The following is a 15,319-nucleotide window of genomic DNA, read 5'->3' as shown; positions in this document are numbered from 1 at the left end:
ACAAATTTTCCAGGGGTCGCGACTTTGAAAAGCACATCTTTAATGAAATAATCCGAAGAGATTTCATTTTACAAAGAACATTCAGCGTTGTTTCAAAACAGTGGCAGGTGGGAGTGGGACAACAGAACTTACCCTCGGTCCCAGGAAAAGCATCGCTTGGGCTTGCCAGTGCCAATGTCAGCAACAGCTGCCAGAGCTCCATACCTGTAGGACCTGCAGACACAGAAAGAGAAAGATGAAGCCAAGCAATGAAAACAGAGCCGGTTTCATTAAACACTGCTCAGAAACTGGCTAAGACATCAAGAGTTGACATGTCAGTTCTAGGAGGAGACCTCGTAACTCTTTTATTACCCCCCACGGGTCTCATATTGTCATCCTCTTTATGAGAACAAACAGCAGGGTGCAGTAAATTCCCATCCCAAGAAAGACCAGAGAAGAATTGATGCCTTTGAATTAAGGTATTGGCAAAGAATATTAAATATACCACAGACTGCTAGAAGAACAAACAGATCTGTCCTGGAAAAAGTAAACTCGCATGACTCCTTTGAAACAAGGATGGTGAGACTTTGACTCATACCCTTTGCACATGTTATCATCACTCCTTACCATCAAGTCAGTTCCACCCTATAGTGACCTTACAGGGCAGAGCAGAGCTGCTCCTGGTGGGTCAATGACACTGTAACTCTTTACAGGAGTAGAAAGCCTCCGCTTTCTCCCAAGGAGCATTTGGTTTCAAACTGCTGACCTGACAGCAGCCCAATTCCTTACCCATCTCACCCCCAGGGCTTCTTGGACATGTTAGGAGGAAGAACCAATTCCCAGGGAAACACATCATGCTTAGTAATATACAGGCTCAGCAGAAAAGAGGGAAATTCTCCATGAGATGAACTGACACACTGCATGCCAGAATGGGCTGCCAAGATAGCAATGATTGGGAGGATGGGGTCGGACCGGCAGGGCTGTTGTACACAGGGATGCTATGAGTCAGAACCAACGAGATAGCACCTGATGTCACAACAGGACTTCTTTGTTCAGGAAATAATATGGGCACTAGAGATTTTCAAGTCCTGGCTTGAATCCCTCTGGAAATAGAAGAACATGTTAGTACTATGGCCAACCATGAGGCTAAGCTGAACAAGCCATAAAAGGGGAAACAAATACGAGTCTTCAGGCTGTTTCCCAGTGACTCAAGAACCTTCAGACACTGCTAAGAAGCCCCGAGGGAGAGCAAAGGAGAAGGTGAGATGTGACTGCAACCGAAACATCCACTTCCTCTGTGACCTCCTGCAGACACAGCACGTCCATGCGGGGGGTTAGTTTTATGGCGGTTTCAGGGTATATGGTCTCCCTGGGACTCCGACCACCTCAAACACTGAGAGAGCTTAGCTTGTAGCCTTTCCAGACATTTGGAATCTCAAGTGTGACCTCACATGAGCCCTTTAGCCTGATGTATGCATGAGCGCACCAAGCAACACATACTTTTACCTGGAAGTATGCATAAAGGAAACTTGTTTGCATAAAATAAACCAGTTGTCTAAATCCAGGATCTCTAAAGCGATTTGGGTTGTTTTTAGTGAACTCAGCCATATGGACAACAAATGCTAGCTATGTTAAAGCTTAACTGAGATATATATATATACACACACACACACACACACAGATACACATAAGCATATTTGTGTGTCTATATATACATGCATATATACAAATATATTTGCAAGTCTCTCAGGCATCCTGTATCATCATGTTGGGTGCTCCAGCAGGGCATCTCTTGTCCCTTGCTTTGATTTCTGTGCACACTTGAAAGTAATGAAGTTACCCTCTGTTTATTTTCATGAGCCTATAAGGGTGATTCTCAGCTATGGCTGCAGACTTCTTCATATGCAATTGCTGGGTGACAGAAATAGTTAAGTGCTGGGGGGCTACTAACCAAAAGGCTGGTGGTTTGAATTAATAGGAAGTACCATCGGAGAAAGGCCTGCCATCTGCTCAGAAGAGGTCACAGCATACGAGCCCCATGAAGGAGTTCTATTCTGCACACCATAGATGGAGTGGTCATGAATTGAAATCACTTGACAGCAAGAGCTGTCATTGTTGAATACGTTGGCCAATATTTTATCATTCTATATATAAACATTGGATAGCCCATTCTTTGTTCCAGATAATTTCATGTTCTTAAAAATATTCCTATTTAAGAAAACATAAATCTATGTGAATTATCTTCATGTTTCTGAATAGCTACGTACATACCCATATGCATATGGTATAAGCTCCCCCTTAGAGCTTCAGTGGGTCATAAAACTTGAGTCACTATTATTAAAATATGTGTCATTAATTCCTAACTTGAAGACTCTGGACTAATGTATTTGTATCAGTCTTAAGTACTCTGCTAATGAGAGTCACTGAGCATCTTCCCCTGTGTCCTGTATTACTAGGTGAACAGGTGATGTGACTACAGTTTGTAGAATCTAGCAAAAAGATGTATATGAGGGGCTTCAAAATTCCACTATCATTTAACCCCATTTTCCCCACCAATTTTTGAAAACAAAAAAACCTCATATTTGCTGTCATCATGTCAATTTCATCTCATAGTAAACTTATTCTCTCTTTCTCTCTCAGTGTTACAGAGTCAATGCTAAGACTCATCGGGATGCTATTGGGTAGGATAGAACTGCCTCTGTGAGTTTTGGGGCCTGTAACTCTTTATGGTCATAGAAAGTCTTGTCTTTCTCCTTTGGAGAGGCTGGTGGTTTTGAACCACAGACCATGGGGTTAGCAGCCCAACATGCAACTACTATACCACCAGGGTTCCAATAACTTGACATACCCCCATCTATATCTATATATCTGTATCTATATGCTAAAAAATTTCACCCCTATCATAAATGAATGTTAGTCTAAATCTGATTTTTAAAATATATTTCTAGGAAATGGGCTTCTAATTAAATGGTCAGTGAGCCAAGCTCAATAGCTATTTGGTGAGAGAAAGATATAGCAGTCGAATTCTGTAAAGATTTAAGTTTTAGACAACCCTCTGAGGAAGTCCTACCGTCTCGTGTAAGGTCTGAAGAGTCAGAACCAATTCAGCACTGGATTTGGTTTTGATTTGGACTATTTCAATCTTATAAGATCTCTTCTACTTAAAGAAGTTTTAGGGCAAATAAAATTCTATCGACCCACTTTTTTTTTTTTTGCTATCCTATCACTCATCTGTAAAGGTGTCATATTTCGGTGGCTCGTGAGTTGCTGTGCTGCTGGAAGCTATGACAGAAGCCACTGGAATTTCAAAAAGCAGTAGAAGATCTATGGTCATTGAAAAAGGCAGAAAAAGTATAAAACTGAGATGGATGTTACAAGAAACTTAACACTTGTTCTTAAATGTAGAATGGATAAGCAACAGGAAGAAATAATGAAGTACAAGGGTTGAACAGAATATTTCAAATATGCAAATTTCTGAAGTTAGAAAAGTAAAAGGGAATAACATGCTTAGCATTTTTCAAGCTGAAAGAGCTGTAAAAAATGTAAAGGCTGGAGTTGTAATATTGAAGGAGCCTATGAGTAAAATAAAGGAGTCCTGGTGGTGTCAGGTAAGCAGTGGCCTGTTCAAATCCACCTTCTCCTTCAAGGGAGAAAAATGAGGTCTGCTTCCCCAAAAACTTACACCAGAAACCCTTTAGCGTGTCAACATGAGTCGGACACGACTCCATGCTACTGGGTTGGGTTTTTATGGGCAAGATATTAAATGACACAGGAAGTATCAAAAGAAAGTGGAAGGAATACACAAGGTCACATTAAAAAAAGTATGGATCAATGTTTGACGACATCAGGAAGTAGTATACGATCAAGAGCTGATGGTGTTGAAGGAACAAGTTCACACGACACGGGAAATATTGGAATTCAAATTCCAAAATGCGAGGTTTCAAAAAACAGATGCAATGCTGGTAACACTCACTCGTCTCTCCCAAGGAACCCGGCCAACTGGGAGGAAGCTGTCTACATCTGTGCCCTTTCCAAAGAAGTGAAATCTTTTGCAATCACAAGAGATATGTGTCAGGGTTGAACAATTTCACCAAATTCACTCAAACTCTATGCTAAGCAAATAATCTGAGAGCATAACGACTGGAGGACGACTCATGAACATCTGTGATATGCAGAAAACTCAACCAGGAAGAGGACTTGAAGCACAAAGAGAAGATCAAAGCCGGCAGCTTTCAGTATAAATTACATCTCAACTTAAACAAGAATCCTTACAAATGGGCAACGTGATAAATGAAGAAGCAATTAAAGTCGCTAAGAATTTCATTTTACTTGATTCCTCAATCAATGTCCATGCAAGCAGTAGCCAAATATTATATTACCTTGAGCAAATCTGCCGCAAAAGACCTCTAAAGAGGTCGCTTTGAAGATAAAAGTACAATGACTGCCATGGTATTTTCAATCACCTCATATACATGTGAACCTGAAGAATGAATAAATAAGACCAAAGAAAATCTGATGCCTTTAAACTATGTTGTCCTCTCTAGTACCACCATCAAGTCAGTTCTGACTCATAGCAACCCTATTGTGGTAGTCACATCATCTGGTGTCAATTCAAGAAGATTAAGAGCAAAGGGGTGGAGTCTGGCCTGTCAATCAAGACATAACCAATGAGGCCTCTGTGTGGGCCTGGCCTTCTCCTGAGAATTCCGGGAAATCCTTTATTTCCTCCTTGGATGTGGGAGACACCTCTCTCTCTGCTCACTCCATGGGAGACATTGCAGTTGACAAGACAATGCAACTATACTAGTAACCTAAGCTGGAGAAGTCATGTGGACCTACCCTGATGCAACCAGACCTCTGAAGCCGGAGAAGCTACGTAGAGCCTCCTGCCAGCGCTGAGATGCTTACAACGTCACTGGATCCAAAGACTTTCTACTCACTGACCTGGGATTGTCCTGCATTCGGCATCATTGCATGTGTTTCATGAGTCTGAAGAGGATTTGATAGATTGGTATAAGACATATGGGCTAATATGGACCTATGGGCTTGGACTAGATTGATTTGGGATACTTTCTTAAGGTAAAATTGCCCTTTTTATAAAACTCTCTTTTACTCATATGAGTTTCTATGGATTTGTTTCTCTAGTCTACCTGGACTGACACACCTATAGAACCCAAGTAGAAAGTCCCTGTGAGTTTCTGAAACTGGCAATTTTTCTGGGAGTAGAAAGTCTCATCTCTCTCCTACATAGCTGCTGGTGGGTTCCAACTGCTGACCTTGCAGCAGCAGCTCATAGTGAGTACACCATGGACTGCCAGACCAAACCAATCTGTCTTGGAGGAAGTACAGCGAATATGCTCCTTAAAAGCAAGGATGGCAAGACTTCATCTCTTGTACTCTGGATATGTTATCAGAAAGGACTAGTCACTGGAGAAGGACATCAAACATAATAAAGCAGAGCCTCAGTGAAAGAGAGGAAGTCTCAAGGAGTGGACTGAAGCAGTAGCTGTAACTTTGGATTCGACCGTAGCAATGAATGTGATGGTAGAGCAGGGCTGGTCAGGGTTTAGTTTGGAGGTACCCAGGGTTGCTATGAGTTGGAACCAACAGGACTGCCCCTAACACCATCATCTTGATGTCAATTCGAACAGTGCACTTCCAGTGACCAGAGAGCCTTCTTTTCTTTCTGCGTAAGGAAGTTAACATGATACTTTCTCTGATTTGGAAGTCACCTCTTGCCCCACCTCAAAAGATCAAAACAGACGCCAAGCATAAATGAACATTGCTTCAGATGAATCGAAGATGGGGTCCTTTTCTATCCCCAGGTCTCTGGATACTGCAAGTGAACTTCACATCTCTCAAATAAGAAACTAATATTATCACACATTATTTATAAGCCAAGCTTGTCTCTATAGAACACAGTTCTATCTTGAAAAAAAAACACACACAAACTAAACCGAGCCAAATAAAACAAACCAGAACCCCAGAAGCAAAATTAACCAGGAAAGACTTACACACTCCTGTGATAGTTGGAACAGAGATGTGTTGCTTGCCCAAGTAATAAATGTCAAGAAGAGGTTACCACTGCCCCTGGGAACTGTGGAGGGGACCCTGATACTATCACTCTAACCAGAGGTGGGATCCTGGAGGGGGGCACAGAAATGTGACTGGATCCAGGAAGAGTTCAGTGGGGGAGACTCTATAGCCTTTGAAAGCGGCTTGCTAGGAATGGCACTAGAATGACTTCATCCCCTTTGTACCCCCCTGAGGTTCCCAAGTGTCACAAACAGTTTGTGCTCAACTCAAATCAAAAGGCTAGTGTTTTCAACCCACCCAGTAGCACTGTGGAAAAAAGCCCTATGGAGAAATCATACTCCATGATACCAGGGGATGCCAAGAGGCAAAACAGGCTCCACCGCAGTGGGTTTGTTTACACTTTTGAATTCCCCTAGTGAACTCTCTCTAGAGCCACCACATGGCCCAGGGCAGAGGACAATCTGTTACATTTGATTTTAAATTGTCCCCATCGGCTTTGCAAGGTCTCACGTGACAGCTTCCAGTTGAAAGGATATCGTTTTAATTAATTAATTTGTTTTTACTAGGTTGGAGCTGAGATAAAATGTCCTTAGGAGAAACTAGAGGGAAGCTGTTTTTTTTCGAAAATCCATCAGACATAAGCCAGATCTGTGCAGGAGAAAGTTCTGTCTTACTTCCCTTTCCCTCAACCTCTTTTAAACCGCTTATCCCCACTTATTAACTTGGAGGTGCAGGCACCCACCCAAAGCGCCTTTTTCAGAAACTCTTCTTATAACGTAAATGAAAGCAGACATTATTCAAGGAATCGACCAAATTGTGCCTTAGTCTATTAGGGTTTTAAACCTGCAATATATTTCTAGGGAAAAGCTTCTCTAAATTTCATATTATATTTATGCACTTTTGGTCTATAGCATCATGGTAATATTTTCAGCAAGAAAAAAAATAACCCACAAAACTGGACTTCTCTTGGTGCAGAATGGAACCCATGCCAATTCCATTCTCTGGGCAGGAGATATTTTTGTCTGCTCCCCCTGCATCCAAGGAGAGCCTATTGAAAACCAGCTAGCAGGGTTTTGCCAGTCAGCTGGCATGAATTTTAATTTTATAGCCTACCCAGGCAAAGAAGGCTCGAAGTGACATAGTTTGGTGTATGGTATGCTGACATTTACTCCTTTTTTTGGGGGGGGGGGGAACCAGTTCATAAGCAATGGAGAACGATAGAGGGTAGATATATTATTTTCATAATGGCAAAAAAGTATTTGACTCAATTTGCCTAAATCTAAAATTGCCAAGTGTTTATTGAGCTACTAGTGCCTGCCAGCAGTATTTAAGGCACGATGGGAAGATAAAGGCAATGAAGAAACATTGTTCAAGAAGAATTAACGATACACAATACAGGCACGTGGAAGTGCTAAAAGAAAAACCAAATCGAACCAAGCCGAACCGAACCAAACTAACCAAATCACAGCACACTCACTGCAACTGAGTGTATACTGACTCATAGTGACCCTACAGGACAGGACAGAACTGCCCAGTGAGTTTCCGAAACTCCGACTCTTTATGAGAGTAGATAGTCCTTTGTCCTTTGGAGTGGTTGGTGGTTTCAAACTGCTGACCTTACGGTCAGGAGCCCAGGGCGTAACCACTATGACACCAAGGCTTCTGCTAAAGGAAACAAGAGATCTTAAAATGGAAGCTCAGAGTACAGTAAAATCAGCAACTGAGCTGAAGGACTTACAATTAAAGCTAAGTGGTAGGAAAGGAAAAGAGGTAGAGGGTGGGTAGGGAACTTATACACTTGGTAAAAACTTAAGATTGTGTAAATGTGCATGTTTAGGGAGGTGCTGTGAGGAAGCCAATGGGTTTGATAGCAGGCTCCGGATCAAGAGTAAAGGACGACAGAACCATGGGAGTAGATCCTTTTTTTATGACTTATATTGACAAGGAGTTACTGGAGGTCTTGGGTAAGTAATCAGTAGGCAAAAAGTGGATTTTTCTTAGTGTCAATCTGTTCCTGGTGCCTTTTGAACTTCCTGTCATTGAGGAATGTTGGCTACACACAGGAAATGATAAAGAAAAAGGTGCCCCTCACAGATGGCTTTGAATATGTGTCCGGAGAAAAGACTGCTACCAACAGAAATCAGGATTTGGGATCGTAGTAATTTATGGAGAAGGGTTGGCCACGTGGACTGTTTGGGCCATTTGGGTCCTTGTCTAGTGGAACTTTGAAAGCCTAGAACTAATGCCAAAAAGAGCAAGGTCATGACCAGACTGGAGTGACAGTTCCATAGAGATAATGAATATAAATTCAATATAAACTGAAGCCCAGAATAATTTCATGTTGACATCCCCATATCATCTTGAGCAAAAAACTATTAAAATATATATTGGGCTGTATAGGAAATACCATTCATGTAACCAGTTTGTAATTAGGCAGAAACAAAATTAACCACCCCACAGACTACCTACTTTTTCTTTTAACATTTTATTCATTTCATTGTTGGGAATGTACATAGTAAAATACACCAATCCACCAGCTTCTTCCACATATTCAATCAAATGGTGTCGATTACATTCTCTGAGCTGGGGAACTACTTCTCCTTGCCCTCTGGGCAGCTCCTCCCCTGAGTAACAAACTCACTGTCCTGTCAGGTTCCTGTCCAACCCCTTAGCTAATCGCTGTCAACCCGATCCCACACTATTCTTAAAAGGACCCAGTGATAAAAACCATACCTTACTAGTCAAACTGCCCCTCAATTCCAAGAAGACTTCAGGGTCTATTTTAAGATAGAGATTCAAATATTGTCTCAGAGCAACAGCTCCAAGGCTTCATCCAGCCTCGATGGATCCAGAAAGTACTTGTTCCACGAAAATGTGAAATTCTGCTCTGTGCCCTCTTCCCTGCCACCGATCAGGATCCCTCCAGAGAATCCTACTTCAAATTGCTCATCAATGGTAGCCAGGTACCATCCACTTCCCTCAGTCCCAGCCACTAAGAAAGGCAGCCAGTGATGCATTAAATGTCCTCCTCCTGGCTCTGACTTCCCCAACACCCAGGGCATACAAACACCAATGATTCTGCCTGGGATGGCTGCCCACAATGAACTAAGGTATAGAAACAGAAACACAAAACATGGCCCTGGGCCAATTCGCTGGGATGTCCTAGGAAATCACAACCCATACCTCTAAGCCCAAGAAACAATCCACGAGGTGTTTGGTTGTGCCTGAACATCCCAGGGGGAGCCCTGGTGGTGTGGTGGTTAAACATTGGGCTGCTAATCACAAGGTCAGTAGTTCTAAATGACCACTGGCTGCCCGGGGAAAAGATGAAGCTCTTAAAGTGCCCCAGTCTCACACACCCACAGACGGCAGTTCTACCCTGTCCTACGGGGCCACTATGAGGTGGCACCAGCTAGACAGCAGTGAGTTCGCTTTCCTTTTCTTTCAGCATTCTCAGCAGCTACTTTGTAAATTGTGTCATTGTAAATTGTTTATCAATTTAGTCAAATTTTAACATGAGTGCTACTTGTTGACTCATCCACTCTTATAGAGTTGACTCTCCCTCATTTTGATCCTATACGACAGGGTAGAATTTCCCGGTGGGTTTGTGAGAATGTACATTTTTACAGGAGTAGAAAGCCTCATCTTTCTCCTGAGGAGAATTTCGAACTACTAACCTTGGGATTAGCAGCCCAGTGGGTAACTCATTACAACGAACTCTACTCTTAATCAGTATAATGTTTTCCATCACAGAAACTAAAACTCGGTATTCCATAGACAATACTACTCTCCCTTTCTCTCTCCCTCTACTCACTTGGTGAGCATTACCGAAGAGTACACATTTGCCTTTTTTTGTCTTTCTATATAAGTCAGGTCATATCATATTTATCCTTTTGTAATTGACATAGTTCATTCAGCAGAATGTCTTCAAGTTCCATTTATGTTGGCATATATCAAGGCCTCATTTCTCCTACAGTCTTTCACCTTTAACTATGGTATTAGTTTTCTTCTTTTATGTGTATATATTTACATATAAACATATTTGTTTATATATAAAATATATGCATATAAATTATATATTAATTCTAATAAATAACATACACATTATATATAAATATATATAATTCATACCAATATAAATTATATAAACATGCATTTATAAGATACTATCTTATAATTTTATCTTACAAATGCATATTTATATAATCTATTAACATAGTAATATAAATGCATGCATACAAATATATAAGTTTTATGAAGACATACTTTATTATGTGTATAAAATATTTTATAATCCTGCGTTATTGAGGGCTTTTTGTTAGGGATGGATATTTGTCATATTCTTTTTGTGCATCTACTTAGGTTCTTATGGGTTTTTTCCTTCAATATTTTGGTCTTTTTAAAATTTTCACTGTGGTGATTGATTTATATTCCAATGTTGAACTACTCATTTATTTTGGCATAAAACCACTTCATTGTTGACGTACTATCCATTTGTTAGATTTTATTTGTTAAAATTTCAATTAAAATTTTACATCTATGGTCACGACCAAGAAGGTCTATAGCACAATAGTTAAATCCTCATCTGCTAAATAAAGGTTGATGGTTCAAATTCATCAGCTGCTTCACGGGAAACATGGGATAGTCTGCTTCCATACAGCTTACGGCCTTGGGGTGGCTCTACTCTGTGTATTCTTTTATTTGTATTAGTATTTGAGAGGGAATTGGTTAAACACATCTGTAGAACTATGGTAAGAGAATATTAACATGTGGAAGAAGAAAGTGATAGATTTTGGAACTTATAGCTCTGTTAGGAAAGAGTCAGCGATCATACTGAAATTATTACTGAACCATTCAGAAATAGACTAGAGCTTCTCAAATTTGCTTTACGATTCTACCTATTCTAATATTAAGTAAGCAAGAACAGATTTAAAATCCCAATACAAGCAGAATTGTTTATATCGCAAAACCAAGACTCAGTAATTAAGCTAATAAACATGTACTTGCCGAATAGTGTTACTGACTACCCCTGCAATATTACAAAACTGAACCTGGTTGATTTCACGGTAAAGTTCTTCTAAGAATTCAGAACTGAAAAACAGGAAGACTAATCCAAAAGGACATTTGAAATTGCCATTCTAATTAAGACTAAGCATTTAGTGAATAGTATGTATGTAGTATTCCTGTTATAACACACTTTACTGTGTTAATAACTTGAAAATTACCTAGCTAAAAAGTTACCGTGGTCAATTCATTTCCTTAAAATTCACTGTAAAAATAAAAGGTTTCCTGTGGAGTACAACATTGTCAGTAATAGGATTATATCTTTATGTCTACAAGGACATAATGGCTAATATGGCTGTTATTCAAGATAACCATTAATATGACTGATATTCAAATTTACGTAGCAACCATTCATGATAAACATGAAGAAATGAAAGATTTCTAAAAAAATCAATTTCTACAGTATGAAATTGATAAAATATGCAATAAAATGCATTGACAATGACTGGTGACAGGGATGTGAAATCTGTAAAGCAAGAAGTAGGATTAGTGGTCTCATGAAAGAACTCTGAAACATTAACATCTCTTCATTATTTCCCCTAACAACATAAACAGCACTACCCATATGGAATGCACAAGGATGAAATGGAGCACATCTGTGGAAACAGAAAATCAAGAACATCACTCAGAACAAGGTCCATGCCCGACTGCAAAACTGACCAACAATATAAGTTCACAATTCCACAAGAGCCCAATTACAACCTGGAGTATATCCCACTTGAATTTAGAGACTTCGTCAAAAATAGATTTGATGCATTAAGCACTAATGACCCGAGACCAGAAGAGATATGGGATGATATCAAGGCCATTACAGATGAAGAAAGCAAATGTCATTAAAAGCCCAGGAAAGACAGATACAAACAAAATTAAAGTCAGCAGAAACTCTGACACTTGCTCTGGAATGGAAGAAATGAGGACGTAAAACAGATGAACATAAGACCTCAGAGCAGCTTGAGAGACTAAGTGTTATAAGGAAATATACAAAGACCTCGAGTTAGAAGAACGAAAGGGGAGATCATGCTCATCGCCCCCCAGATGGAAAGATCTAAAGGGAAAATTCCAGCCTCAGGTTGCGATACTGAAGGATTCTATTTGCAGAATATTGGAAGATACAGGAAGCATCAAGGGAAGATAGAAGAAATACACAATCGCTAAACCAAAAAGAACTAATTAACATTTAACTATTTCAGGAGCACATAACCAAGAATCAGTAATATTAAAGAAATATGTTCAAGCTTCACTGAAGAAATGGAAAAACATAAGCAAAAACAACAACACAAGGCTCCATGAGTTAACGAAATATCAAATAAGATGTCTCAGCAAACTGATAGAACACTGGAGGCACTCATTGTCCTATGCCAACAAATGTAGAAGACCAATAAATGGAAAGAGATCCATATCTGTGCCTTTTCTAAACAAAAGCCCTGGTGGTGTAGTGGTTACAAGTTGGTCCGTGACCCGCAGGTCGGCAGTTCTAAACCATCGGCATTTCCCTGAGCGAAAGCTGGGCACTCTATTCCCGTGGACACGTACAGTCTCTGAAACCCTCAGGAAGTTGCTATGAGTCAACTTTGAATCAATGGCAGTAAGTTTTTGTTTGTTTGTTTGTTTTTTGAAAGAATTGCAAGGTAAGAGAATGTGGAAATTATTGAAAAATATAGAATTCATACTACATACAAATAAATTTTACTGAAGATAATTTAAAAAATCATTATCATAACCTGGGATATGCAGATGACTCAAACTTGCTTGTTAGATATGAATTTTTATTTATTAGCATTCATTCAATAAAATTCACACTTACATGAAACTACTAATAAACGTGTAGCACCTACTAATTAGTAGGTCTTGAAGCACCTATTAATTAAGATCCAATGCTACAGCCTTTAATATGGCTTACACATCAACATAAAACAAAAATCCTCACAATTCGACCAGAAAGCAACATCACAATATATAAACAAAATAGTGAAGTTGTCAGATATTTCATTTTCCACAGATCCACAATCAACACCCATGGAAGAAAGAGTCAAGAAATTAAGGAAGACATTGCCTTGGGCAAATGTGCTACAACATTTTGCAGTGCTAACAAGCAAAGACATCTCCTTGAGGACTGTCGTGTGTCTGACCCAAGCCATGACATTTTAAAATAGCTCATATGCATGTGAAATGTAGACAATGAAAAAGGAAGACTGAAGAGGAACTGATGCATTTGAATTATGAGATTGGTGAAGAATGTGAAATAAACAGACATGCATCCATTAGCATGCCCTTTCTAGCTATAATTCATTCTGTGATGTGTTATAATTCTATGCTCTCTGCCTGCTGCTATAGTTCCACTTTGTGGGGCGTTCTCTGCTGTGTTAATGGACAGGATTAAGCTAGGATTAAGTGTCTAATTGAGTAGAAGGTGTGAACCAAGTTATACCCTTTCTTTCCTTAGGGATATGGTTTGCTGAAAGGCAAAATCTACATCTCTATGAAAGCCATTTCTCTGTGTACAAGAGCCATCTCTGACACTGAGAAGTCCCAGGGTCATGTGAAGAGCACATTTGACATCTCTTTCTGAATTGTTGGAGACCAAGACCACAGGCACCAGAGGCAAGGAGACCATGGGACAGAACAAAGGAGCCAGCTGAGAGTAGAGGCCGAGGCAAGGAACCCACGGAACAGAACAGAGCCAATATTATGGGACCCTGAAACAGAAGGAATGGCAGAATGGTAGACTCCCTGGTCCATGGAGGCAGAGGCCAAGAGACCACATGGCTGGGAGGCTGAGGACTTGAGAGAGACTTGGGTGCTTGCCAAGAAGCATTGCTTTAGACCAATAACTGTATTCTTACTGGTCACGGATCCTGATTTGTGTTAACTTCCCTTAAAAAAAACCCCATCATTTTGACATGTGTTTTTCCCCCTGTGAGTTCTTTGTAGCCACGCAATGAATTATTGCACCCAGCATAGGAGTAGAGTGCTGTGGGAGGAATGGTTGGTGCCAGAGTAGGTAAAAAAGGGTGAAACATGGAGTTTGTCTGACCTCTGCCGATGGCAATAAGGAAGCCAACGGAGGTCAGATATGGCTCCTCCTCTCTGTCCATACAATATCACGGGTTTCCAGAATGAATAATTCTGTGTTGGGTGGAAACTCCTTAGAAGAAAGGGGGACAAAACTTCACCCCAGGTACCTCAGGCATGTTCCCTCCTATACCAGTCCCTCTTGATAACCAGCCATTCTTGGTAAAGCATGGTAGCAAAACGAAGGAAGCAGATGGTCAGCAAAAATAGAGGACGATCTTCAACGAGATGGATTGAGCTGCTGGCGGCAACAATGGGCTCAAACATAGCAATGCAATGAGAATGGCACAAGACTGGGTTGTGCTTCACTCTGTTGTACACGGGATGACTATGAGGTGGAAACACCTCAAGGGCATCGAACAGCGAAAATCACAACAGGAAGCCATCGACTGTGGATTCACAAGCCTGGGTAGCCCAAAAGGGAGTTGAAGGATACCATCAAGGTTCCGTATGAAGTAATGTGCTCAAAGATTGAGAAACCTTCGGATACAAAATTTAAGGCACAGTGCAGCTGAGCAAGCAAACAGTGGGCCCTTGATTTTATTTGATGCCATTAGCTCTCCTGTTAGCTGATCACATTTAGTGAATAATCGTTAATAGAAGCTGGTACAAGGGCTCAAACAGAAAGTAAATATTTAGAAAATGATTATGGCAAAATATGGACAAATATGCTTGATATCATTGATGTAAGAGCCCCCAGTAAAATTATCTTTACAAGAAAACTCATGAATAGAGAACTTATCCTGGCCTAAAGGAACGAATGTCAGTGTTTAGCACAGATATTATACTTGCTCTTTATTTGAGAGAGGATGAACTTGGGTGTTGGGAATGGGATCTGGGGTCAGCGAGTGCTTGGCTCTATGAAATCTCAGCACCTGCACCTGAGACTTCATAGAGCCAACTTTCTTTCAATATGAAAACCAATAGGATTAAATGAGATGATTTATCAAAACATTTGGCACACGATTATATTTAGTAAGAGCTATGACAACTATTGCTTATTTTGGGGTGTATGTGGGTATTCAGCTAGGAGTGGAACTCTCTAAGCGCATGTGACATCACATTCAATCAAGTTCATTGGAATCTCCCTGGTATTTGGCGGCCCCTGTGGAAGTCTCTGTACTCACCTAATCTGATACATTTAGTGCTTCCACTGATGAGTGGTGTA

The 15,319-nt window shown here is 40.4% G+C and overlaps 1 protein-coding gene across 1 annotated transcript in view; it reads right to left on the bottom strand.

Moving 5' to 3' along the window:
- Positions 1 to 15,319, bottom strand: part of GHR (growth hormone receptor) — a 312,451-nt gene that overhangs the window by 162,628 nt on the left and 134,504 nt on the right. Inside the window, exon 2 of the mRNA XM_075540981.1 lies at positions 133 to 213. Within this exon, the coding sequence (XP_075397096.1) occupies positions 133 to 213 (81 nt within the window). The remainder of the gene's footprint in view (positions 1 to 132; positions 214 to 15,319) is intronic.

Source organism: Tenrec ecaudatus, chromosome 2 (genome assembly GCF_050624435.1).
Source record: "Tenrec ecaudatus isolate mTenEca1 chromosome 2, mTenEca1.hap1, whole genome shotgun sequence".
NCBI lineage: Eukaryota > Metazoa > Chordata > Mammalia > Afrosoricida > Tenrecidae > Tenrec > Tenrec ecaudatus.
The sequence above is the reverse complement of the archived record's forward strand: the minus strand, read 5'-3'. Positions and strand labels throughout refer to the sequence as shown.